Raw genomic sequence first — 25,991 nt, 5'->3', positions numbered from 1 at the left:
GATAGATATATTCCAAGGAAATGAAAAAATGACGCAGATGTCGCTAAAGAGAGGTTAAAGCTGAAACAAAAGCAAAAGGGAGGGCAGACTGGGTCGCAAAAATTACAGGAAAAGCAGAGGACTGGGAAATTTTTTTTAAACTTACAAAGTCATTAGGGAAAAAAAGATTAATTATGAAAGGAAATTGGCAAATAACATCCAAAAGGATACTAAGAGTTTCTTCAAATATATAAAAAGTAAAAGAGAAACAAGATATGGGGCCGATTGAAAATGAAGCTGGAGAAATTATAATGGGTGACCAGGAGATGGCAGAGGAACTAAATGGATATTTTGCGTCAGTTAAAGGAGGGAGGCAGAAAAAAGGAAGTTATTGGCCTATTAGACTGACTTCGGTTTTTGGAAAGATATTGGAGTTGATCCTCAAGGATGAGGTTAGGGAATACTTCGAGATGCATGGCATGATAGGTCCAAGCCAGCATGGTTTCATGAAGGGAAGATCCTGCCTGACCAACCTAATGGAACATTTCAAGGAAATCTCAAGCAGGATGGACAAGGGGGGGTGTTGTGTATTTGGATTTTCAAAAGGCCTTCGATAAGGTGCCGCATGACAGCCGGCTTAATAAGATGACAGCACATGGAATTACCGGAAAAAAAAATAGTTTGGGTGGAGCATTGGCTGATAGGCAGAAAGCAAAAAGGTGGGAATAAAGGAAACCTGTTCTGGTTGGTTGTCTGTTACTAGTGGTGTTCTGCAAGGGTTGGTGTTGGGCCCACTTTGTTTTACAATGTATATTGATGATTTAGATTGTGGATTAAATGGTTTTGTGATAAAGTTGCAGATGTCACCAATCTTGGTAGTGGAGTAGGAAATGTCGAAGAAATCAAAAGGTTGCAGAGAGACTTGGACAGCTTAGGAGAATGGGTGAAGAAATAGCAGATGTGATATAATGTTGAGAAATGTACGGTTGTTGTTTTGGTCGACGAAATAAACAGGCAGATTATTATTTGGATGGGGGGAGATTCAAACCTCAGAAGTACAAAGGGACTTGGGGATCCTCGTGCTGGATAACCTGAAAGTTAACCACCAGATTGGATCGGCGGTAAAGAAAGTGAATGCTATGTTGGCATTTGTTTCAAAAGGGATTGTGTATAAGAATAAAGAGGTGTTGATGAGATTCTATGGGGCACTGGTGAGACCTCCTTTGGAGAACTGTGTGCAGTTTTGTGCCCCATAATCTTAGAAAGGATAGAGCTAGGTTGGAGAAGGTACAGAGGAGGTTTACCAGAATGATTCCAGGAATGAGAAGGATAACGTATGAGGAACGCTTAGCGGCTCTTGGACTCTATTCATTAGAATATAGAAGAATGAGAGGGGATCTCAGAAACATTTTGAATAATGAATGGATTGGACAGAGTAGATGTCAATAAGATGTTTCCCCTGTTGGGTGATTCCAGGACAAGAGGGCTCAGTCTTAGAATTAAAAAGTACCAATTTACAACAGAGATGAAGAGAAATTTCTTCAGCCAGAGGGTAGTGGATCTGTGGAATTCGTTGCTACCTGCAGCTGTGGAGGCAGGATCATTGGGGAAATTTAAAGGGGAAATTGGTAGGTATCTAATTAGTCAGGGATATGGGGACAAGGCTGGAACTTGGAACTAGATATGAGAACAGTTTAGTTTGGGGGGGGGGGTTCACAGAGCAGACTCAATGGGCCAAATGGCCTGCTTCTGTTCCTTTTTCTTGTGATCTTGTGTCTTAGGTTCATTGTTGCGGAGGGTAAGAATCTGTTTTTGTGCCGCTGAGGTATTTTTCTTCAGGCTCCTGTACTCCCTTCCTGATGATAGCAGTGAGAAGAGGGCATGGCCTGGATGGTAAGGATCCTTGAGGACAGTGGCTGCTTTCTTGAAGCACTGCCTCTTGTCGATGTCCTTGATGGAATGCAGACTGATGCCAATAATGTCGCAGGCTGAGTTCAAAACTCTTTGTAGTCTTTTCCAGTCCTATGCATTGGTACCTCCATGCCAATTTTGAACCCAAAGGGTAGACTAGTGGATGGTCAGTGACTAGTACAGTTCTGGAGGGATCTTCTCTGTGATTTTTATAATTTCCCTAGATTCTTTCTTTGGCTTGGCTTTGCGGACGAAGATTTATGGAGGAGTAATGTCCACGTCAGCTGCAGGCTCGTTTGTGGCTGACAAGTCAGATGCGGGACAGGCAGACACGGTTGCAGCGGTTGCAAGGGAAAATTGGTTGGTTGGGGTTGGGTGTTGGGTTTTTCCTCTTTTGTCAGTGAGGTGGGCTCTGCGGTCTTCTTCAAAGGAGGTTGCTGCCGCCGAACTATGAGGTGCCAAGATGCACGGTTTGAGGCGATATCAGCCCACTGGCGGTGGTCAATGTGGCAGGCACCAAGAGATTTCTTTAGGCAGTCCTTGTACCTCTTTGGTGCACCTCTGTCTCGGTGGCCAGTGGAGAGCTCTCCAGATAACACGATCTTGGGAAGGTGATGGTCCTCCATTCTGGAGACGTGACCTACCCAGCGCAGTTGGATCTTCAGCAGCGTGGATTCGATGCTGTCGGCCTCTGCCATCTCGAGTACTTCGATGTTGGAAATGAGGTCGCTCCAATGAATGTTGAGGATGGAGCGGAGACAACGCTGGTGGAAGCGTTCTAGGAGCCGTAGGTGATGCCGGTAGAGGACCCATGATTCAGAGCCGAACAGGAGTGTGGGTATGACAACGGCTCTGTATACACTAATCTTTGTGAGGTTTTTCAGTTGGTTGTTTTTCCAGACTCTTTTGTGTAGTCTTCCAAAGGCGCTATTTGCCTTGGCGAGTCTGCTGTCTATCTCGTTGTCGGTCCTTGCATCTGATGAAATGGTGCAGCCGAGATAGGTAAACTGGTTGACCGTTTTGAGTTTCGTGTGCTCGATGGAGATGTGGGGGGGGCTGGTAGTCATGGTGGGGAGCTGGCTGATGGAGGACCTCAGTTTTCTTCAGGTTGACTTCCAGGCCATACATTTTGGCAGTTTCCACAAAACAGGACGTCAAGCGCTGAAGAGCTGGCTCTGAATGGGCAACTAAAGCGGCATCGTCTGCAAAGAGTAGTTCACGGACAAGTTGCTCTTGTGTCTTGGTGTGAGCTTGCAGGCGCCTCAGATTGAAGAGACTGCCATCCGTGCGGTACCGGATGTAAACAGCGTCTTCATTGTTGAGGTCTTTCATGGCTTGGTTCAGCATCATGCTGAAGAAGATTGAAAAGAGGGTTGGTGCGAGAACGCAGCCTTGCTTCACGCCATTGTTAATGGAGAAGGGTTCAGAGAGCTCTTTGTTGTATCTGACCCGACCTTGTTGGTTTTCGTGCAGTTGGATAACCATGTTGAGGAACTTTGGGAGGCATCCGATGCGCTCTAGTATTTGCCAAAGCCCTTTCCTCCTCACGGTGTCGAAGGCTTTGGTGAGGTCAACAAAGGTGATGTAGAGTCCTTTGTTTTGTTCTCTGCACTTTTCTTGGAGCATGTCAGTAGTTCCTCTGTTTGCGCGAAAGCCGCACTGTGATTCTGGGAGAACATTTTCGGCGACACTAGGTATTAGTCTATTAAGGAGAATCCTAGTGAAGATTTTGCCTGCAATGGAGAGCAGCGTGATTCCCCTGTAGTTTGAGCAGTCTGATTTCTCGCCTTTGTTTTTGTACAGGGTGATGATGATGGCATCACGAAGGTCCTGAGGCAGTTTTCCTTGGTCCCAGCAGAGCATGAAAAATTCATGCAGTTTGGCATGCAGAGTTTTGCCGCCAGCCTTCCAGACCTCTGGGGGGATTCCATCCATACCTGCTGCTTTGCCACTTTTCAGTTGTTCAATTGCCTTATATCTCTCTTCCCGGGTGAGGACCTCGTCCAGCTCCAGCCTTAAGGGCTGTTGAGGGAGCTGGAGCAGGGCGGATTCTTGGACTGAGCGGTTGGCACTGAAAAGAGATGAAGATCTCGTCTCTGAAGAGGACTTTGCCATCTGAGCTGCGCACCGGGCTTTGGACTTGGGGTGAGGGGCCATACACAGCCTTTAGAGCCTCGTAAAAACCCCTGAAGTCGCCAATAAGTGAAAGAATGGGTCAGTTTGTTTGCAAATGACACAAAGGTTGGAGATGTTGATAGTGTGAAAGGTTGTCATAGGTTACAACAGGGTATAGACGGGATGCAGAGTTGGGTGAAGAAATGGAAGATAGAAGGTCGAATGAAGGCAGAGACGTGGTTAATGGCAGGAATCTTAACAGTATGGAAGTGCGGTTCAGGTTTTCGTTGCTCCCGATGCAAACAGGCACAGCACACAGAGATCTATGGGTTAACTCTTAGGTAGCCATCTGGAAGAGCCCTCTACTACTGTCACTCTTGAAGCAGTCTCGTGGGGTCTTCATCCAACAAAGGGATGGATCAAGTATTTATACATTCAAGCAAGTTAGAAAAAGGTTACAAAGTAAAGCATTATATGTAGGACAAGCAGCAAACTTCCTTCACCTTTCCCCTCTTCTCCCCTCCCCATCCAGGTTGAGAAACATGCTGTTTAGTTGGGGATTGAGTTCAAGAATTGTGAAATAATGTTTTCTTTATTTCAACATGCAAAACGGTAACTGGCCATTTCAACCCTGTAAATCTCTGGTGAAGCCACACTTGGCATTTTGTGTTCAGATCTGGTCACTGGAACTGCTCACACAACCCATCCGAAACTCTCATATTCATGAACCAATATTTATATATTTATTTGTATAGATGAAATACTTTCCCTGCATATGTATTATTTGTATGTATGTGTGTTATGTGTAGTTGTGGACATACGGAAGGATGTGAAAGCTTTGGAGAGGGTGCAGAGGAGATTTACCAGATTACCTGGATGATGAAGGAAGGTTGATAGAACAAGAGGTTTTCTATTTGAACATAGAACATTCCAACACAATACAGGTCCTTCTGCCCACGATGTTGTGCCTGTCTAAGGAAACCCACTCTACAAGCGTCTATTTGATAGAAGTATTTAAGATTATGAAAGGGATAGACAGAATGGATGTGGATAGACTATTTCCGTTAAGAGGAGGAAAGATTAAAACAAGAGGACATGAGTTAAGAATTAAGGGGCAGAGGTTTAGAGGTAACATGAGGGGGAACTTCTTTACTCAGAGAGTGGTAGCTGTGTGGAATGATCTTCCGGGAGATATAGTGGCGGCGGAGTCAATTGTATTATTTAAGAAAAGGTTGGACAGGTATATGGATGAGAAGAAGATGGAGGGTTATGGGCATTGTGCAGGGAGGTGGGACTAGAAAGGGGTGTTTGGTTCGGTGCGGACTAGAAGGGCCTAATGGCCTGTTTCCGTGCTGTAATTGTTATGTTATTATGTTAAAGCGTCCCTATGTCACACTCACGATCCTCCATTTTTCTTACATCCATATGCCTGTGCAAGAGTCTTGAATGTCTCCATTGTACCAGCTGCCATCACCACCCCTGGCAATGCATTCCAGGCACCCACCACTCTGAGTTTAAAAAAAACTTGCCTCTGAGGTCTCCTCCACACCCCTCACCTTCAACTGATGTCCTGGTATTTGTGTTGGAGCGATAAAGAATGAGAGGTGGCTTAATAGAGGCGCATAAGATTATGACATAGATAGGGTGGACAGTAGCGCCTTTTTCCTGGGGAAACAATAGCAAATACCAGAAGACATCTCTTTAAGATGAGTGGAGGAAAGAAAGTTCAGGGAAGATATTAGATTTGGATATTTTGTTAGAGACGTACATGACATAGAAACATAGAATATAGGAGCAGGAGTAGGTCATTCAGCCCTTCGAGCCAGCTCCGCCATTCAATGAGATCATGGCTGATCTTAAAGTTCAGTACCCCATCCCCGCCTTCTCTCCGTAACCCCTAATTCCCTTATACTGAAGAAATATATCTAATTCCCTCTTAAATATATTCAATGAACCTGCCTCTACTCCCCTCTGTGGCAATGAATTCCACAGATTCACCACCCTCTGGGTATAGAAATTCCTCCTCATCTCGGTCCTAAATGGTTTGCCTATTATCCTCGAACCATGGCCCCAGGTTCTGGACTCCCCCACCATTGGAAACATCCCATCTGCATCCATTCTGTCCAGTCCTGCCAGAATTTTATAGGTCTCTATGAGATCCCCTCTCAATCTTCTAAACTCCAGCGAGTACAATCCCAATTTGCGCAATCTTTCCTCATAAGTCATTCCTGCCATTCCAGGTATCAGCCTGGTGAATCGCCTCTGCACTCCCTCCATTGCAAGAACATCCTTCCTTAGATAAGGCGACCAAAACTGCCACAATACTCCAGGTGGGGTCTCACCAAGGCAATGTACAGCTGCAGTAAGGTATCCTTGTTCCTATACTCAAACCCTCTTGATATGAAGTCCAACATACCATTTGCCTTCTTAACCGCCTGCTGTACCTGCATGCTCGCCTTCAGTGACTGGTGCACAAGAACCCCTAGGTCTCTCTGCACTTTCCTATCTCCCAATCTATTGCCATTCAAATAGTAATCTGCCCTCCGGATTGTATTACCAAAGTGCATAACCTCACATTTATCCACATTGTAGTGCATTTGCCATGGATCTGCCCAGTCCCCCAATTTATCCAAATCACACTGGAGCTTCCTGACCCCCTCTTCCGTGCACACAACCCCTTCTAGCTTAGTGTCGTCTGCAAATTTGGAGATATTACATCCAATCCCCTCATCTAGATCATTAATGTAAATTGTGAACAGCTGGGGTCCCAGTACAGATGCCTGTGGCACCCCACTGGTCACCGCCTGCCACTCAGAAAATGAGCCGTTTATCCAAACTCTCTGTTCTGTCTGCCAGCCAGTTCTCAATCCACATCAATACCTTGCCCCCAATCCCATGAGCCTTGATTTTGCATGCCAGTCGTTTATGTGGAACCTTATCGAAGGCCTTTTGGAAGTCCAGGTACACCACATCCACTGGCTCTCCCCCATCTATTTTACCTGTCACCATCTCAAAGAATTCCAATAGTTTTGTCAAGCACGATTTACCTTTTGTAAATCCATGTTGACTCTGTCCGATCCCTTCTATGCTAGTCATATGCTCCGCTATTACATCCTTAATAATGGATTCCATCATTTTGCCCACTACTGATGTAAGGCTCACCGGCCGATAATTCCCCGCTTTTTCTCTACCCCCCTTTTTAAATAGTGGGGTAACTGATCCTGAGTCTATCAAGTTCTGGAAAATAATTCTTAAAGCATCTGCTATCTGAATGTCCACTTCCTTAAGTACCCTAGGATGTAGATTATCAGGCCCTTGGGATTTATCGGCCTTCAATTTCCCCAAGACCATGTCCTTAGAGATACTGATTTCTTTCAGCTCCTCCTTTGCATTAGTCTCTATGTTTCATGACATCAGATACAGCCCTGAGATTATTTATCCTGCGGGTGAGGCAGAATTATCATTTCAAGGTGCAATTTATTGTCATGTAATAAAAACAGTTTCATATTACATTAAATTGGCTGAGGTGCCCCTTACAGTCAGAGAAAGAGAAGCAAAAAAGAGTCACTGTCCGTGGATTCACCTCCAACACTCCCGCAGCCTCACAGAGTCCAGTCGAAACCATTAGCAGCCCGAGCTCCAGATCCGAGCCTCCGACACGATCAGGAAGTTTTCAGTATCATCGGCACCCTCTCGCATCCCAGTTCCGATACCTGGTACCCCTTCAGCCAGTCTCCAGCAGTCCGCAGCCTGGTGCAAGTCCCTTGACGCAGTCTCCTGCAGTATGATTCCTCTCCTCGAGTCACCAACAGCCCATTGCCTTTGTGTTTCTCAGCCACAGAGCCCCTCAGTGGTCCCCTCACTCGTCCTCCCTTTATTGCCAATGCAAAATAAACTGACTGAACATACACCTGTAAACAAATGTAAATTGTGCAATGCAGAGAGAGAGAGAGAGAAATAGAGTGTAAAAGTAATAATCATTAATTAAGTCACTGACTGAGTTTGTCATTGAGGAGTCTGATGGTGGAGGGATAGCAGCTGTTCCTGAACCTGGTGGCACCCTATAACTCTTTCCTCATGGCAGCAGTGAGAACAGAACATGTTCTCCTTGATGATTGCTGCTGCTCTCTGGCAGCAGCGTTCCTTGTAGATGTTTTTGCCTGTGATGTCCTGTGTCCACAACCTTTTGGAGGGCTTTACACTCGGGTATTGGTGTCCCCCTACCAGACCATGATGCAGCCGGTCAGCACACTTTCCACCACATACCTGTAGAAATTTGCCAGGGTTTCCAATGTTACGCCAAACCTGTGCAAACTCCTGAGGAAGTAGAGGTGCTGACCTGCTTTCTTCACAATGCCTTTGGTGCGTTTGGTCCAGGAAAGATCCTCCGAGGAAGTGGCTCCCAAGAACTTAAATTTCCTCACCTCTGATCCCCCAATGAACACTGGATCGTACACCTCTGGTTTTCCTTCCTGAAGTCAACAATCAGCTTCTTGGTTTTGGATATCAGAGAATAGAGGGTGGTGAGAGTCTGGAATCCATTGCTGGGGGTGGTGGTGGAGGCTGATATAATTGGAACATTTAAATGACTTGGGCACATGAGTGGAAGAAAAATAGAGGGCTATGGGTGTGAGGTGTGAAGGGTGTGGAGTAAGTTTACAGAGGTCAGTATGACATATGGACCGAAGAGCCTGTGCTGTAATATTCCATATTCCTAATCAGGAGTGGCCAACCTTTTAATTTTTAATTAGACATACAGCACGGTAACAGACCATTTCGGCCCATGAGACCATGCTACCAATTAACCTACCCCCCCCCCCCCCCAGGATGGACTCGTGGGCCAAAATGGCCTGTTACTGTGCTGTATGTTTAAATTAAAAATTAAAAGGTTGGCCACCCCTGTTCTAAATCCTTGAAAGGGACAGTGCAAGTAGATAAAGTGGCTTGGAGGCAACCGTCGGGGCAGGGTAGGCTCCAGCTACAGGTAGACCCCTACTTACGACAGGGTTCCGTTCCGGGACTCGCATCGTAAGTTGAAATTATCGTAAGTTGAAACAATACGTACTCTACTATTTTTTAATTTAAATTTAATTTAAACGCTGAAAACCTTATGCAACACAATAAACTGAAGAAAAGTTGCTGCAATTTACACAACTGTCATTTATTTTTAAACACTGAAAACATTTATTAGAACACAAATTAAACTGGCAAAAAAATTACAAAACTGTGCCATGTTTCCGCAAGTGCAGGGAAATGTCGTAACTTGTATCCGAAAGTACCTGATTCAGTCTATTGGATCTTTGAAATATCGGGAGATTGTAAGTCAGGGTCTATCTGTATTGAAAGTCTTAGTCTCACCTCAGCTGGAATTATGCGTGGAGTTCTACCCACCCTGCTACAGGGACAGTGATGGTGCTGGAGAGGAGTTCACCAGGATGGGATGATTCTGCTCTCTGGATCTGTTTTCCCTGGAGTGGATGAGATTGGGATGGAACTTGATTGAGTATGAAATGAATGGTGCAAATGGGATAGACGACAGGATACCCTTATCAGAGATCGACAAACAACAAAGCATAGATTTTAGGGTCAGGGGTAAGAGATTTAGGGGTATCTGAGCAGAGACTGGCGGGAATTGCAAGGGCAGGGGCATGTGTTCAGGGAGATGGGAGAAAAGGATGGATTGCTGTACAGAGAGCCGTATTGGACCAATTGGACAAATGACCTCCAGTGGTGTGGCTCCCAACTCTGCATCACTGCAGGCTTGAGAGGGTCAAGCTAAATCGAATGTAAAATTCAAACAGAGATTGGATTTGCTTGGATTGTTGCATGGAGATTCAGCATGAACTTGATGGACCGAATGACTCCTGACTCTGTGTACCTGTTTGCAGACCTTGAGAAGGCCAAGTTAAAAGCCCAGAAAAGCCACAACCTGAGAGAGGAAGCCAGTCTGTGCAACCAGCTGGGAGAATGGCTAGCAAAACAAGGTGGGTCATGGTAACTGCGAGCTCAGTCAGGTGGGGGTGCGACAGTAGGGCTCACACAGCTCGAGGTTAGTAAGAGCTCAGCAGGAGGGGTTGGAGTGGCTGGGGGTGAAGAATGGGGGGAGGGAAATTGAGTGGCTGCCCCACAATGTGTCATTGAGCTGTACAGAAAAGAAACCTCAATGCTTCCTGAGCCAATCTCATTTGCCTGTGTTTGGCCCATCAACCTTTTCTACTCTGAATCCTGTGTAAAAGCCCTTTGAGTGTCACATTGTACACACATCCACCTCTTCCTTGGGCAGATCCTCCACCCACCACAATGTGAACAAGGTTTCCCCCCCCCACCCCCCACAGGTTCCCTTTTAAACCATTCACCTTGAACCAAGTAACCTGGGAAAAGGAGTATGTCTGTTTAAACCTTCTATGATCCACATGATTTTATAAACTTCGGTAAAGTTCCTCTCAGCCTCTGAAAACAACCGAAATTTGCTCAATCCCTCTAAATTGCCCATCCCCTCTAAACCAGGCAACAGCCTGGTAAGTCCCTAAACCAGACAACAGCCTGGCAAATCTCTAAACCAGGCAACAGCCTGGTAAATCTCTAAACCAGACAACAGCCTAGTAAATCTCTAAACCAGGCAACAGCCTGGTAAATCTCTAAACCAGACAATAGCCTGGCAAATCTCTAAACCAGGCAACAGCCTGGTAAATCTCTAAACCAGACAACAGCCTGGTAAATCTCTAAACCAGACAACAGCCTGGTAAATCTCTAAACCAAACAACAGCCTGGTAAATCTCTAAACCAGGGAACAGCCTGGCAAATCTCTAAACCAGACAACAGCCTGGTAAATCTCTAAACCAGACAACAGCCTGGCAAATCTCTAAACCAGACAACAGCCTGGCAAATCACTAAACCAGACAACAGCCTGGTAAATCTCTAAACCAGACAACATCCTGGCAAATCTCTAAACCAGGCAACAGCCTGGTAAATCTCTAAACCAGACAACAGCCTGGCAAATCTCTAAACCAGACAACAGCCTGGCAAATCTCTAAACCAGACAACAGCCTGGCAAATCTCTAAACCAGACAACAGCCTGGTAAATCTCTAAACCAGACAACAGCCTGGTAAATCTCTAAACCAGACAACAGCCTGGCAAATCTCTAAACCAGACAACAGCCTGGCAAATCTCTAAACCAGGCAACAACCTGGTAAATCTCTAAACCAGACAACAGCCTGGCAAATCTCTAAACCAGGCCACAGCCTGGTAAATCTCTAAACCAGACAACAGCCTGGCACATCTCTAAACCAGACAACAGCCTGGTAAATCTCTAAACCAGGCAACAGCCTGGCAAATCTCTAAACCAGGCAACAGGCCTGGTAAATCTCTAAACCAGGCAACAGCCTGGTAAATCTCTAAACCAGGCAACAGCCTGGTAAATCTCTAAACCAGACAACAGCCTGGTAAATCTCTAAACCAGACAACAGCCTGGCAAATCTCTAAACCAGGCAACAGCCTGGTAAATCTCTAAACCAGACAACAGCCTGGCACATCTCTAAACCAGACAACAGCCTGGCAAATCTCTAAACCAGGCAACAGCCTGGTAAATCTCTAAACCAGACAACAGCCTGGCACATCTCTAAACCAGACAACAGCCTGGCAAATCTCTAAACCAGGCAACAGCCTGGCAAATCTCTAAACCAGGCAACAGGCCTGGTAAATCTCTAAACCAGGCAACAGCCTGGTAAATCTCTAAACCAGGCAACAGCCTGGCAAATCTTTACTGGGCCCTTCCTGTAATGGGATGACCAGAATCACACACACTGTTCAAAGTCCGGCCAAACCCATTTTTTTTAGCTGTGTCAAGCCTTCCTGTACACAGTGCCCTGTCCAATGAAGGCAAGCTTACCAATCACCAGTCTTGCCACTTTTAGTGAGGTAAACTGAGGCAGGACTTGCACAGTATAGGTGGGACCCTGGAGGGTGTTCTAGATCTAGGGCTACAGGTACACTTTTTTTTAAAAATTTGGACACGCAGCACGGTAGCAAGCCATTTTGGCCCACAAGCCTGTGGCGCCCAATTAACTTACAATCCGCGGTACATTTTGAAAGGTGGGAGAGAACTGAAGCCCCCATGGAAAACCCAAGCAGACACAGAGAAGACATACAAACTCCTTTCAGACAGCGTGGGATTCGAACCCCGGTCGCTAGCGCTGTAACATTGTTGCGCTAACTCCTACATTATCTGCCACCCTATTTTCATTGTTCCTTAAAGATAGCAATGAAGGAGATAGGATGGGATGATGAAAAAGGCATGTGGCACACTTGCCTTCGTCGGTAAAGGCACTGAGTACAGGAGTAGGGAGGGCGTGTCACAACTCTATAAGAAGAGGAGAGACAGCATTTGGAGTACTGTGTGCGGTGATAGTTAATTGCTTTGGGAAAAGTAGCATTAAGCTGGAAAGGATGCAGCAAACATTCACAAGACTGTTACCAGGACTGCAGTTTTTTTTAAAATTGTAATTTAGACAAACAGCACGGTATCAGGCCCTTTTGGCCCACGAGCCCATGGCGCCCAATCACACACAATTAACCTACAACCTCTGGTACGTTTTGGAGTGTGGGAGAAAACCAGAGCCCCTAGGGAAAACCCACACGGACACAGGGAGAACGTACAAACTCCTTACAGACAGCGCAAGATTCGAGTCCTGGACCCGATCATTGGCGCTGTAATAGCGTTGCACTAACTGTGAGGCTGGGTCATTCCTCCTTGCAGCTTAGGAGGCTGAGGTGGGTACCTATCAAGGTTTCTAAAATTATGAGGGACATTGATAAGGTGAATGGTGGCATCCTTTATCCCAGGGACAGAGAGGCTTAGGTTTAAGGTTGGGGTGGAAAGATTTAAAGGGGGCCTGAGAGGCACCTTCTTCACACAGAGGATGGTGCATATGTGGAATGAGCTGCCTGAGGAGGTGGGGACAATTGTAATGTTTTAAAGACATTTCAACAGATCCACAGAACAGAAAGGTTTTGAGGGATGTGAGCAAATGGGACTATCTCCGGTAGACAAGTTGGTCAGCATGGGCAGGTTGGGATGAATGGCCTGTGCTGCAATGCATGGTGTTTTAAGCCGATTGCTTGACCCTTAACATTCTCCTTCTCTTCTGTAACTCGCCCCTTCTCACCAGGAGAATTCCAGAAGGCCATCGAGGAACACAAACAAGAGCTGCATCTGTCGGAAGTGCTGGATGATGTGATTGGCTGTGCGGTTGCTAACCGGAAGATCGGGGAATGCCTGGCGGAGATGGGAAGCTATACAGCCGCGCTGGAGGTAGGGGTGGCTTGCTGCCTGGGAATCTGGTAAAAATGCTTTACAGGCGACAGGAAGCGCTGGGAATTCTCGGGCAGCAACTGTGGGGAGAGAAACGAGTGACATTTTGGGGGGTGTTCCCCAATCTCTGCTCTTGGAAGCCCATGGTGTCCGGAGCAACTTGTGACGTCTCGAGCACAGCTAGTTATTCCAAGGCAGGCAGGGGGACTGGCAAAGTGGAGTTGGCACTGAACAGTGGCACACTCCCACCCAACTCACTCAGTCCCCACCTGAGAGCAGCTTTGCTGCCTTTATCCTCCCCCTCCCTGAGGAAACAACAGAAGTAGGAGCCAGCTGTTGCTCTTTCCACCCCCCAGCCCATTCCCCTTGCCTGCTCTGCCCCTCAACAGCAGGTTTCATGAGGATGTTGCTGGGACTGGAGGGCTTGGACTGCAAGGAGAGGCTGGAATGGTTTTCTCTTTAGATATATACACACATAGAACAGTCACAGGCCCTTCTGGCCTACGAGCCCATGCTGCCCAATCACATCCAATTACTGCCTACAACCCCTGTACATTTTTGGAGGGTGGGAGGAAACCCATGCAGACACGGGGAGTGCCGGATTTGAACCCAGGTCACTGGCGTTGTAAGAGCGTCGCGCTACCCCCCACGCAAACCATGCTGCCCTTGGAGAAAATGAGGCCATGGGGTGCTCCATGTAATGAGGGGCATGGATTGGATGAATAGTCAGTCTTTTTCCCCAGGACAGGGTAATCTAAAACTGGAAGGCATCGGTTTTTAAAGAGAGGAGAAAAACTTAAAGGGGAACAGAGGGGAAAATGATGTGGGAACGTGGAACCAGCTGCCAGAAGTGATATAATGTATGAAAGACATTTGGACAGGATGTGGATCAGAAAGAAAGATAATGGCCGTGGGACTAATTTATGATGCACCTTGGAAGGTTAAACTTGAAGACAGAGTATAATGGGCAGATTCTTGACAGTGTAGAGGGACCTTGGGGTCCAGGCCCATAGATTGTCAAGATTGTCGTGCAGATTGATAGGGTGGTTTAAAAAGGCTCCCCCTTTTATGCTGGCCTTTGTTCAAGAGACATGAGGTAATATTTGCAGCTCTATAAATCTCCGTTTGGATCACACTTGGAGCACAGCATTTAGTTCTGTTCATCTCATTACAGGAAGGATGTAGATGCTTTGGAAAGGGTGCGGAGGAGATTGACCAGGATGTTGCCTGGATTGGAGAGCGTGCCTTATGAAGCAAGGTTGGCTGGGGCTTTTGTTTTTGGAGTCATGAAGGATAAGAGGTGACAATATAGATGTATGAGAATATAGGAGACATAGAAAGATAGGGTGGACACCCAGCACCTTATTCCTTGGGCAACAAATGCATATACAATTTTAAGATGATGTGAGGAAAGTTTTGGAGAGATGTCAGAGGCAGGGTTTTTTTACAGGGAGTGGTGGGTACCTGGAATGGATTGCCAGGGGTGGTGTTAAGAATCATGGAGCAGTACAGCACAGAAACAGGCTGTTCGGCCTTTCTAATCTGAGCCAAACTATTATTGTGCCTTGTCCCACTGACCTGCACCCAGTCCATAGCTCTCCATATCTCTCCCATCCATGTACCTGTCCAAATTCTTCTTAAATGTTAAAATTCAGCCTGCATTCACCACTTCAGCTGGCAGCTCGTTCCACACTCCCACCACTTTCTGTGTGAAGAAATCCCCCCTCATATTCCCCCTAAACTTTTCCCCTTTCACCCTTAACCCAGTCCTCTGGTTTATATCTCATCTACCCTCAGTGGAAAAAGCCGACCTACATTTAATCTATCTATACCCACATAAGTTTAAATACCTCTGTCAAATATCCCTCATTCTTCTACATTCCAGTAACAAAGTCCTAACCTGTTTAACCTTTCCCTGTAACTCAGTTCCTGGAGTCCGGGCAACATCCTAGTAAATCTTCTCTGCACTCTTTCTATCTTGATATCTTTCCTGCAGTTCGGTGACCAAAATTGCACACAAAACTCCAAATTTGGCCTCACCAATGTCTTATACAACTTGACCATAACATCCCAGCTCCTGTACTCAATGCTTTGATTTATGAAGGGCAAGATGCCAAAAGCTCTCTTTACATCCCTGTCCACCTGTGACCCCACTTTCAGGGAATTATGTATCTGAATTCCCAGGTCCCTCTGTTTGACTGCACTCCTCAGTGCTCTATCATTTACCGTGTACGTCCTTTCTCACCATTAATTTATACAACTTCACGATAACACCTCAATTCCTATATTCAGTACTTCGATTTATGATTGTGGAGAGTAAGTCTGCATAGGTTGGCATAACTTTGTGAGCCTGTACTGTGCTGTAATGTTCTTGAAAGAGCAACTTGGCCAAGAATGAATGCATTGGGCCAGATGGCCAGTTTCAACACTATGGTTAAGCTCATGGCCAAGTGGGCTGGTAGCTCCGTGATCCCTTTTGTGAATAACTACTTCCCAGAAGCTACACAGCTCTGGATTGAAGGTAGAAGGAAAGAATCTGCCATTGCGAAGTGCTGTCATCTCCCTGGGACAGGAGCAGGAAAGTAGACCTGATGCAGGAGAGGTTGTGCCAGACTTTGGCATCGTCCTATGGCCGCTAACAGCCAGTGTGAGATCTCCGCATTCCTCCACAGCACCAGCGCAAGCACCTGAGGCTGGCGTGTTCCATGACCAATGATGTGGAGGAGCAGCGAGCCTGGGCCACCATTGGCCGTACCTACCTCTTCATTCACGAGACCGACCAGTCAGGCGAGTCTCTGCAGCAAGCAGAGAATGCTTTCCGGAAGAGCCTGGCTATCGTTGACAACAAACTAGAAGGTAGGGAGAGGGAACATCGGAAATGGGTGCTCTCGTTTCCTCCCCATCCACTCCCAATTCAGGGTGAAGGTAACGGGATGGCCCAAGGGTGTGGGGAAGGGTGGGGGAGTTGGTGATGGGATCGCCCAAGAGAGGGAGGTGGTGACAGGATTGCCGAGAGGAGAGGTTGTGGGGAGGGGAAGAGTCTACATGGGAGACCTTGTCAAATGCCTTACTGCAGTCCAAAAGCACCACATATACTGCCCTACCCTTATCAATTTCATTTGTCACTTCCTCAATAACCTAAATCAGGCTTGTGAGGCACGACCTTCCCCTCACAAAGCCATGCTGACTTGCCTGGATAGCATGCAAAACAAAGCTTTTTACTTGTTCTGGTATACCTGACAGTAAACAGTTCAATCCGCACAGGATGTCGCAAAATTCTTTGCCGTCTGGATTGGGTGATTAAACTGGTCATGGGTCTGGGTTTCCTGTTCGTACCCCGGCTGTTGTGTGAAACTCTCCCAGCCGACCAAATCCAATCATACATGTTTCCTTACAACAGAAGGGTGTTTTTCGACCTATCAAGTCTGTGCCAGTTCCCAGGACAACCCCATTCCCCCACTAGTTTCCCTGAGGCACGTTCTCCCCTCCTTCCCATCAACAACCCCCCATGTTCTGCCACTTTCCCACACACTGGGGATAACCCGGGAGAAACCCACGCAGTCATGGGGAGAATCCACAAACTCCACACAGACAGTGCCGGAGGTCGAGTCGAACCTGGGTGCTGTAAAACAGCGACACTACCTGCTGTGCCAGTGGTGAGGGAGGAGATAGGGTCACACTCTTGAGGACGCAGCGAGCACGTTCTCAGACGTGCCTCGATCTACTTCCCTGAGGCTCCAGACTCCTTACAGATGTGACATCTCTTCCTTCACGGCCACAGCTCCCCCTTCTCAGAACTGGGTTCACAACTGATCTCCTCCCTGACCCACTGTGCCCACCCAGTGAGAGAGCAGCTAAGATGAATGCTGCATTAGGTGCATTCCTTGGCTCCCTACACCGTGGATGGCTAATGCTGTTCAGATCATCTGCTTGGTTTCTGTCCGGCCTTGATCCTCCCCTAGCCATCATCCTTGACTGAATAAATCTGCCTCTGGCCATAGCAGTGTTCAGTCGCTTTCTCTAGAATGTCTGCAATGACCGTAATGCCAATCCCACTGATCCCATCTGACAGTACCCTTGTCCCCTGTCTGTTTAAACACCTCTTAAGTGTAGATATTGTTTCTCCTTCCACTGCCTCCTGAAGTTCAAAATTCAGATTGATTGTCAGAGAACATACACGACATCATAGACAATCCCAAGATTCTTTTTCCTGCGGGCGGGCCAGGCAGAATTTCTATTTGGAATTCCACTCTGCCTGGCAACTCTCTCGAAGCCTTCCCTTGTCAGCCTCCACAGATGCTGCCTGACCCACTGAGTTGCTACAGCAACTTGTTTCTTGCTCTGAATTGCCGCCTCTGACCTATCACTTCTCCTTGATGCTCCAGGTTCGGTATGCCCTAACTTTGGTGCGCCTGCATCATAGCCTGCTTGTTTGTGTGCTCAGTGCCCCAACTGGTCAAAGGCAGCCCCATCTTTTCGCCCTGCCCACCTGTGACGCTGCTTGTTCTGTTTGGCAGGTAAAGTGTCCCAACATGAGCTAAGCGAAATGCGAGCCCGGCTCTACCTGAACCTGGGTTTCCTCTTCGATGTCATGAAGGATCCGCTCAGATGCAACCGCTACATCCGCAAGAGCATCTACATCGCGGAGTGAGTTGTGGACACTGACTTTGCGCCCTGTGGGTATGAGGACTGGGGCTAATCCCTTCCCACCGCTCTCTCACTGAGACACCCAGATACAAAAGGGCTGCTTTACTGCTCGATCTCGTGTTGGGAAATGAAGAGGGGGCAGGGGGCAAGTGGATGACATGATCTTGCATGAGCCTATGGGCACCACTGTTCTGTTGGGTTTAAGGTGGTGTTCAGTTTTGGTCACCATGCTACAGGAAAGATGTGGTCAAGCTGGAGAAGGTGCAGAGGATGTTGCCAGGACTCGGGGGCCTGAGCTGCAGGGAGAAGTGGAGCGTCGGAGGATGAGGGGTGATCTCACAGACGTGTACCACATCAGGAGAGGAATAGATTGGGTGAACACACAGTCTTTTGCCCAGAGCAGGGAGATCAATAACCAGAGGACGCAGGTTTAAGGTTGTGGGGGTGGGGGGAGCGGCGGGGGGAGATTTAACAGGACCCTGAGGAGTAATTTTTTTTCTCACAGTGTAGTGGGTGTGTGAAACAGGCTGCCGGAGGAGGGGGATGAGGCAGGCACTAGTCAAGTCATGTTCACTGCCATCAAGTTCAACTTGATAAAACAGTGTTTAACAGTCCTCGGTACAAATCACTCAGACACACAACCAGACATAACATACACAGACAGACAATACCTGTTGCAATGTTAAAGAAACCTTTGGATGGATACATGGGTTGGATGGATTTGGAGAGATATGGGCCAAGCGCAGGCAGGTGCGGACCAGTGTGGGTGGGACATTTTGGTCAGCATGTGCAGGTTGGGCCAAACACCCCTTCAACTCTGGGTGATTCTGTGACCAAGTACATTCTGCCACACCCTGTCACCCCTCCCAGCAGCCCACCGATGCAAAGGGTGGGAGAAAACCAGTGGTCAATCGGACAACAGGAGGTGAAGGAGCCGGGTCAGAGTCTGTCTGCACGGCTGAAGCTGACTTTCTGTTGGGGTCCAGCCACCTTTTGTCAATCCCATCAGCCAGCTGCATCCTTCTGTAGTTCCTGCATATCCGAGCAGGTCACAGTGGCATAGGGTTACCCAGAAATTGGCAGCAAGGTTTAATGAGCACTAGACAGGTCAGGTGGTGTCTCTACTGACCTCTCACCTGGTGCCTCACTCACATACCATTCCCAGTGTTCCATGCGTCTTACTACATTGGGGAAAGACGGCTGGTCCTGTGCTAGCACAGGTTAAATTCTCCCTCCGTTCCACCCCCCTTCCCCAACCCATCCCATGTTGAGGGAAGATAGGCCCAGTCCTTTATGGGAGGGTTAAACCCTCCCATTCCCAAGTTGGGGGAATGTGCACCTGGTCCTGTACTACCACGGGTTAAACCCTTCCATTCTGCGTTGGGGGTAAGATGCGCCTAGTCCTGTACTATGTGGGTTAAACACCCCGCACACTCCCCTTCCTACGATGGGGGAATGTGCACCTAGTCCTGCACTTGCACTGGTTAAACCTCATCCCACTGCTCTCCCATCATACATCAGGAGCATGATGTACAACTGCTGCACAGCAGCAGAGATCCTGTGTGATTTCTCCTTTTCTGAAGGCTCAGCTGAGTGTCCCCACTGCCTGCAGCTGGGCAGTGTGGCTCGGGGCACGCACTTCGAGACCCCCAGCCGTGAAATCTGCAGTTCTTGGACTGGCCAGCGAACTGAATGACAGCCCAGAATGAGGTCATTCTGCCCCTCACCCACATTGAATGTATCTCATGTTTCCCCCCCCCCACCCCCCACAGACAGAACAAGTTGTACGAAGACCTGTACCGGGCCAACTACAACCTGGGGTGCATCCACTTCCGCCTGGGCGAGCACACCAGGGCTGTCCGCGGCTTCGAGGCAGCCAAGGAGTGCGCCAGGAAGATGAAGGAGAAGTTCATGGAGAGCGAGTGTTTCAGCAACATTGGTCAGGTGAGTGAGGGAGGGGATGCAAACGGGTTGTGGGTGGTACCATGGAGGAGTGTTAGTCAATGGGGACTCAACAAAGCAGAGTGCCCTGGGCCTCATCTGAGGGGGATGAATGTGTGTCAGGGATGGGGTCCCAAACTGAAACATGACCATTTCAACCCTCCTGACTCCGTCCAGCAGTGTTCGATGAGATAATATTTATTGTCATTAATAACACTGAAATGTAATATTACACTAAATTGCATTTAGTCTGCCACAAAGCAGACAAAGGGTCACCATTAGCATTGCCTGGCGCCCCTTACAGTCAGAGAAAGAGAAGCAAGAGAGTCCCCTTCAGAGTCACTGAGTGTCTGTGGATTTGGCTCCAGCTCCAGCTTCAAACCTCCAACACAATCAGGAAGCCTTCAGTGCCCAGGTCCCTTCGGCAGCCCTTCTTGCCCTCAGCATCCTCTGGAATCCTGGTTCCCATGAGCCAGTTTCCAGCATCCTGCAGCCTGGTGCCTCTTTTAATCTCCAGTTGCCAGCAGACCGTGACCTGTGGGGGTTCCTCACCGGAAAATCACCAACAGCTCGACCCCTGCATGCGCCCTTCACCTCTAGAGCCCCTCGCTGGTCTGCCACCTTAGTCACTGTCCTTGGGGTTGTCTCCTCTGTTTCTCCTTCTCAGTGGGAAGGGGGGGTTGTTCTCCCCATAACTGCTGCTCTGTGCCCACCTGATTCTCCTCCTGAGTCTGTAACCCCTCGAGCCCTCTGTTGAAAAGAGGCGCTGCCATCTTGCAGCCGGATCCCCCAGTTGCAGGATTTTAAAAATAAAAAAGCCATCAGCTCCTTTAACAGACCATTTAAAGCCTGTACAGAGCCATTGGGCTGGGCAGCAGAAGCCCACAGGGGAGTGCTGTGTCTCCACTCCCTGCTCTCCACAGTTCCGTCCCAGCAGTGGCGTAGTCTTTTCTTTACCTTGGTGAATGGTCTGCACTTTCCAATTGAATCACGTCCTTCCCAGAGGGTGGGGTTCAGAACTACTCCCACGTCTCCAGCTCTGACCTAATCCATGGCTCCCTGCCCTTTCCAAATGTTTGTTGCTTGTGCAGGCAGAGTTGTGAGTGAGACAGAATCAAGGAACTCGGCTGGTTTGAGGTGTTGAAGTGGAGGTCAGGCTGAGTGGATCAGTTCTACAGGCAGGGAAGTTTCTGTCTGGTTGATATCAGAAGGAGGTGCGTCACGAGCAGCGATATGCATCGGTGCAGAGCAGCCATTCTCAACCTTTTTTTTAGCCTATGGACCCCCCCCCCCCCCCCCCACAGACAGTTTATGGGCCTCCTTTTCTGTGAAGAAGTCACGTTTTGGTTTCACAAGATAAAGGAACAGAAGTAGGCCATTCAGCCCATCAAGTCTGCTCTGAAAATCCTCCCTGAACTAAACTGTTCTCACATCTCATCCAAAGTTCTGGCCTTCCCCCCATATCCTTGATACCTTGACTAATTAGATATCTTTCAATCTCCTCCTTAAACTCCCCCAGTGATCGGGCCTCCACAGCTGTATGTGACAGCGAATTCCACAAATCTACGCCCCTCTGGCTAAATAAATTTCCTTTCATCTCTGTTTTAAATGGGTACCTTTTAATTCTAAGACTGTGTCCTTTTGTCCTGGATTCACCCACCAAGGGAAACATCTTTTTCACATCTGTCCAATCCTTTCAGCATTTGAAATGTTTCAATGAGATCCCCTCTCATTCTTCTGTATTCCTTTGAGTACAGTCCAAGAGCCACTAAACGTTCCTCGATGTTAGCCCCTGCATTCCAGGAATCAGCCTGGTAAATCTTCTCTGTACTTTCTCCCAAAATCATTACATCCTTTCTAAGATAAGGGGCCCAAAACTGCTCTCATTTCTCCAAATAAGGACTCACCAGTGCTCCATGGAGCCTCATCAAAACCTCTTTACTCTTGTACACTATTCCCTTTGGAACAAATCCCAACATGGCATTCGTTTTCTTTACCACCGATCCAACCTGGTGGTTAACCTTTAGGTTATCCTGCACAAGGACCCCCAAGTCCCTTTGCACTTCTGAATTTTGAATTTTCTCCCCATCCAAATAATAATCTGCCTGTTTATTTCCTCTTCCAAAGTGTACAATCGTACATTTCTCAACATTGGATCTCATCTGCCATTCCTTTCCCCTCTCTCCTAATCTGTCTAAGTCTCCGTGCAATGTTTCAGTTTCTTCAACACTTCCTACTCCACCACCCATCTTGGTGACATCTGCAAACTTGGCTACAAAATCATTCAGTCCATAATCTAAATCATCAATATACATTGTAAAAAGAAGCCGCTGCAACACCGACCCCTGCAGACACCACTAGTCACCGGCAACCAACCAGAAAAGGATCTCTTTATTCGCACCCTTTGCTTTCTGCCTGTCAGCCAATGTTCCATCCAATCTAATCTTTCCTGGAATTCCATGGGCTCTCATCTCATTAAGCAGCCTCTTTGTCGAAGGCCTTTTGAACATTCACAGCTTCTCCCTTGTCCATCCTTCTTGAGGTTTCCTCAAAATTTCCAATAGGTTGGTCAGGCAGGATCTTCCCTTAATGAACCCATACTGGCTTGGACCTTTCATGTCATGCACCTCCAGATATTTCGTAACTTTGTCCTTGAGGATCGACTCCTCAATAACTTTCCAACTACCGATATCAGACTAATAGGCCTATAATTTCCTTTTTTTCTGCCTCCCTCCTTTCTTAAACAGCAGAACTACATTTGTGACCTTCCAATCCTCAGGAACCATGCCAGAGTCTATTGAAATATATTGAGAATCAATTCCAATGCCTCCACAATCTCCAAAGCCACCTCCTTCAGAACCCTTGGGTGCCCCTCATCTGGCCTGGGAGACTTATCTGTCTTTAGTCCATTCACCTTACTAAGCTCTCTCTCTGTAGTAATCCTGGCTGAACTTAATTCTATTCCCGCTAAATATCAGGTATATGGCTATTGTCTTCCTTAGTGAAGGATGAGGCAAAATAGTCATTTAGTTCGTCTGCCATCTCTTTGTTACCCATGATAATTTCTCCAGCATCATTTTCAATTGGTCTATCCGTGTCTCTCTTTTACTCTTTATATATTTTAAAAACTCTTTGGATCCTTTTGTTCGTTATTTGCCAACTTCCTTTCATAATTCAACTTTTCTTTCCTAACAACTTTCTTTGTCTCTTTCTGTGTTTTTAAAAGTTTCCCACTAATTTTTGCTTCCTGTCTCCCCTCCCTTTTGCTTTTATTTTCCCTTAACCTCTCATAAGCCACGTTTTTGCCATTTTTCCATTCATAATTTTCCTTTTTTCTTGGAATATATCTATCCTACGCTTTCTTTATTTCTTGTAGAAATATCATCCAATTCTGCTCTGCCGTCCCTCCATCTAGCTCACTTTTCCAGTCAACTTGGGCCAGTTCCTCTCTCATCCCACTGTAATTCCCTCTGTTCCACTGAAAAGCAGATACACAATCCTTTATCCGGAACCCTTGGGGGACAGTGTGTTCCGAATTTCAGATTTTTCCAGATTTCCGAACAAAAGCCCCAGATTTAAGCCCACCCAAATTGTTCTGCCTTATTCACTCCCACCCCCTTCTAGTCGCACTGCCGTCTCTCCCCCTCGCCTACCCGAGTTGCGCTGCCATCTCACCCCCCCCCCCCCCCCGCCCATCTGAGTCGCACTGCTGTCTCTTCCTCCTGCCCCCCCTTGCCAGAGCTTTCAGGATTTTAGGTCTGGATAAAGGATTGTGTACCTGTATTGACACACCTGATATCAGCTTTTCCTTTTCATATTTGAAACTGAACTCAGTCATATTATGATCCTAAGGGTTCCATAACCTTTAAATCCCTAAACACCTCAAGTTCATTACACACCACACAATCCAAAACCACTGATCTACTCATGGGCTGATTGACAAGTTGCTCCAGAAGGCCATCCCACAGGCATTCTATCAACTTTTTCTCCTGAGATCCAGTACCTTCCTGGCTTTCACAATTGCCTTCTTATGCTTCTGTACTTATCTCCTACCAGCTACATAAAAAAATATTTAAGTTACGAGAGGTGATAAGAGAACAAGGCTTTTACTTTTATGAGCTGTGGCCCCAAAGTGGGTGTGTGTGAATAATAGAGTACAATCAGAGCTGCCCCACAGTTCCTAGTGATGGAACAGTTAAACCACCATATCCCTGTCACTCCCCTGTACCAGGTCCTGCTCATCCTCGGAGATTTTGTGGCAGCCAAGCGATCGCTGAAGAAGGCCTTCAAGTTGGGATCTCAGCATCAGTCCGATCATGATTCCGTGGGGAGGTACCTCAAGAAAGGTGAGCACCTCTCCTGCCCTGTGTGGAGTGTAGGGTGTGCCCCTCAGTGAGAAGGGTGGTACAGAGAGGGTGTCATGCTTTTGGGGGGGGGGGGGGGTCGGGGAGAGGGGCAGTACAGCAGTCATGGTCTCCACTGCCAGGAAGATGGAGAAAGATGTATGAATCAAACTGCAGAAATGGGATTTAAGTGGAAAGGAGGTTTTGTGTGTGTGTGGTGAGGGAGTACTCGGACAGACCTTGTTCAGAAGTCTTCTGCTTGAGAGTAAAACTCTGCTGTGTCCAACTACGCAGTTCAAGCAACGAGCTGGCAATTTGCCAGGGTGGATTTACTCCACTGTGGAACTTCTATCTTTTCTCCAATTTGCTCAATGGTATCTCAGCCTCACCTTCAAGGAGTTCAGAAGGCTTTGACGGATTACCAGGGAGACAGTTTGCGACGAATCCAAGGATTTCTGTTCATCACTCTATATCCTCGTCCGGATAAAGGACTCAAATCTTGGACTCGCATTTTTGATGTGGAGAATACTGGATGATGAGCTCTAAAGAGGACTGAGTCAGCACGACTTCAATCAACATGAGACGTTTTCCCTACTGTTATGGACTTTGTTTTGTACAGTGGTTGAGTTTGTTTTTTGTAGATATACCAGACCTGTCTTTTGAAAGACCTGGGCACTACAGAAGTTGCGCTGGGGATGAGAGGTGGAGAGGGTGAGCAAATTTAAGTAATCTATCTCGGAGGATCTGTCCTGGAGCCAACATACCAATGGCATCGTGAAGAAAGCACGTCAGTGCCTCTACTTCCTCGGGAGTTTGCGGAGGTTTGGTATGACACCAGAAAACCTGGCAAATTTCTACAGAGGTGTGATAGAAAATGTGCTGACCAGTTGCATCGTGGTCTGGTATGGAAACACCAAAACCCCTGAGTGAAAAGGTAGTGGACACAGCCCAGGACATCACAGGCAAAACCCTCCCCACTATTGAGTACATCTACAGGGAAAGCTGTTGTCAGAGAGCAGCAGCAATCATCAAAGACCTTCACCACCCAGCTCACGCTCAGTTCTCGCTGCTGCCATCAGGAAAGAGGTATCGGTGCCACAAGACTCGCACCCCCAGGTTCAGGAACAGCTGCTCCGCCTCCACCATCAGACTCTTCAACGACAAACTCAGAGACTTATTTAAGAACCCTGACTCGTGCTCTTTATTGATTTTCTTTTTATTCCCTCTATATTGCACAGTCAGTTTGTTTACAGATCTTTGTTTGTTTGCTGTGTACAGTTTATTTTTTTGCCCAACTAATTAGTGGTAATTCTGTCGTGCCTGCAGGATAAAGGCATCTCAGGGTTGTATGTGATGTCATGTATGACAATGAAGCTGAAATCTGATACTTCTCCCCAGCTATCACAGATAGAAAATGCATAGAGGCAATGGTGGGGAGCGATGGCACCCCAGCCATTACGGCGAGTGTGAAAATGGAGGGGAGATCCATGATGGACAATAGACAATAGGAGCTGGAGTAGGCCCGTCGAGCCAGCACCGCCATTTTACAGATCATGGCTGATCACTACCATCAGTACCCCTTTCCAGCCTTATCCCCATAACCCTTAACTCCTTTGCCCAGTAGAGTCTTATCTAACTCTCTTTTGAACATAATCAGCGAATCCGCCTCTACCACCCTCTGTGGCAGAGCATTCCACAGATTCACACTTCTCTGGGTAAAAAAATGTTTTCTCATCTCCGTCCT

General features: G+C 47.3%; 1 protein-coding gene across 1 annotated transcript in view; it reads left to right on the top strand.

Moving 5' to 3' along the window:
• tonsl (tonsoku-like, DNA repair protein) overlaps positions 1-25,991 on the top strand; it is a 74,155-nt gene that overhangs the window by 4,230 nt on the left and 43,934 nt on the right. Inside the window, exons 2-7 of the mRNA XM_069915141.1 lie at positions 9,894-9,989; positions 13,174-13,316; positions 15,989-16,172; positions 17,834-17,963; positions 19,736-19,907; positions 24,136-24,250. Coding sequence (XP_069771242.1) covers positions 9,894-9,989; positions 13,174-13,316; positions 15,989-16,172; positions 17,834-17,963; positions 19,736-19,907; positions 24,136-24,250 — 840 coding nt within the window. The remainder of the gene's footprint in view (positions 1-9,893; positions 9,990-13,173; positions 13,317-15,988; positions 16,173-17,833; positions 17,964-19,735; positions 19,908-24,135; positions 24,251-25,991) is intronic.

This window comes from Narcine bancroftii, chromosome 1 (assembly GCF_036971445.1).
Source record: "Narcine bancroftii isolate sNarBan1 chromosome 1, sNarBan1.hap1, whole genome shotgun sequence".
NCBI classification, from domain to species: domain Eukaryota; kingdom Metazoa; phylum Chordata; class Chondrichthyes; order Torpediniformes; family Narcinidae; genus Narcine; species Narcine bancroftii.
The sequence above is the reverse complement of the archived record's forward strand: the minus strand, read 5'-3'. Positions and strand labels throughout refer to the sequence as shown.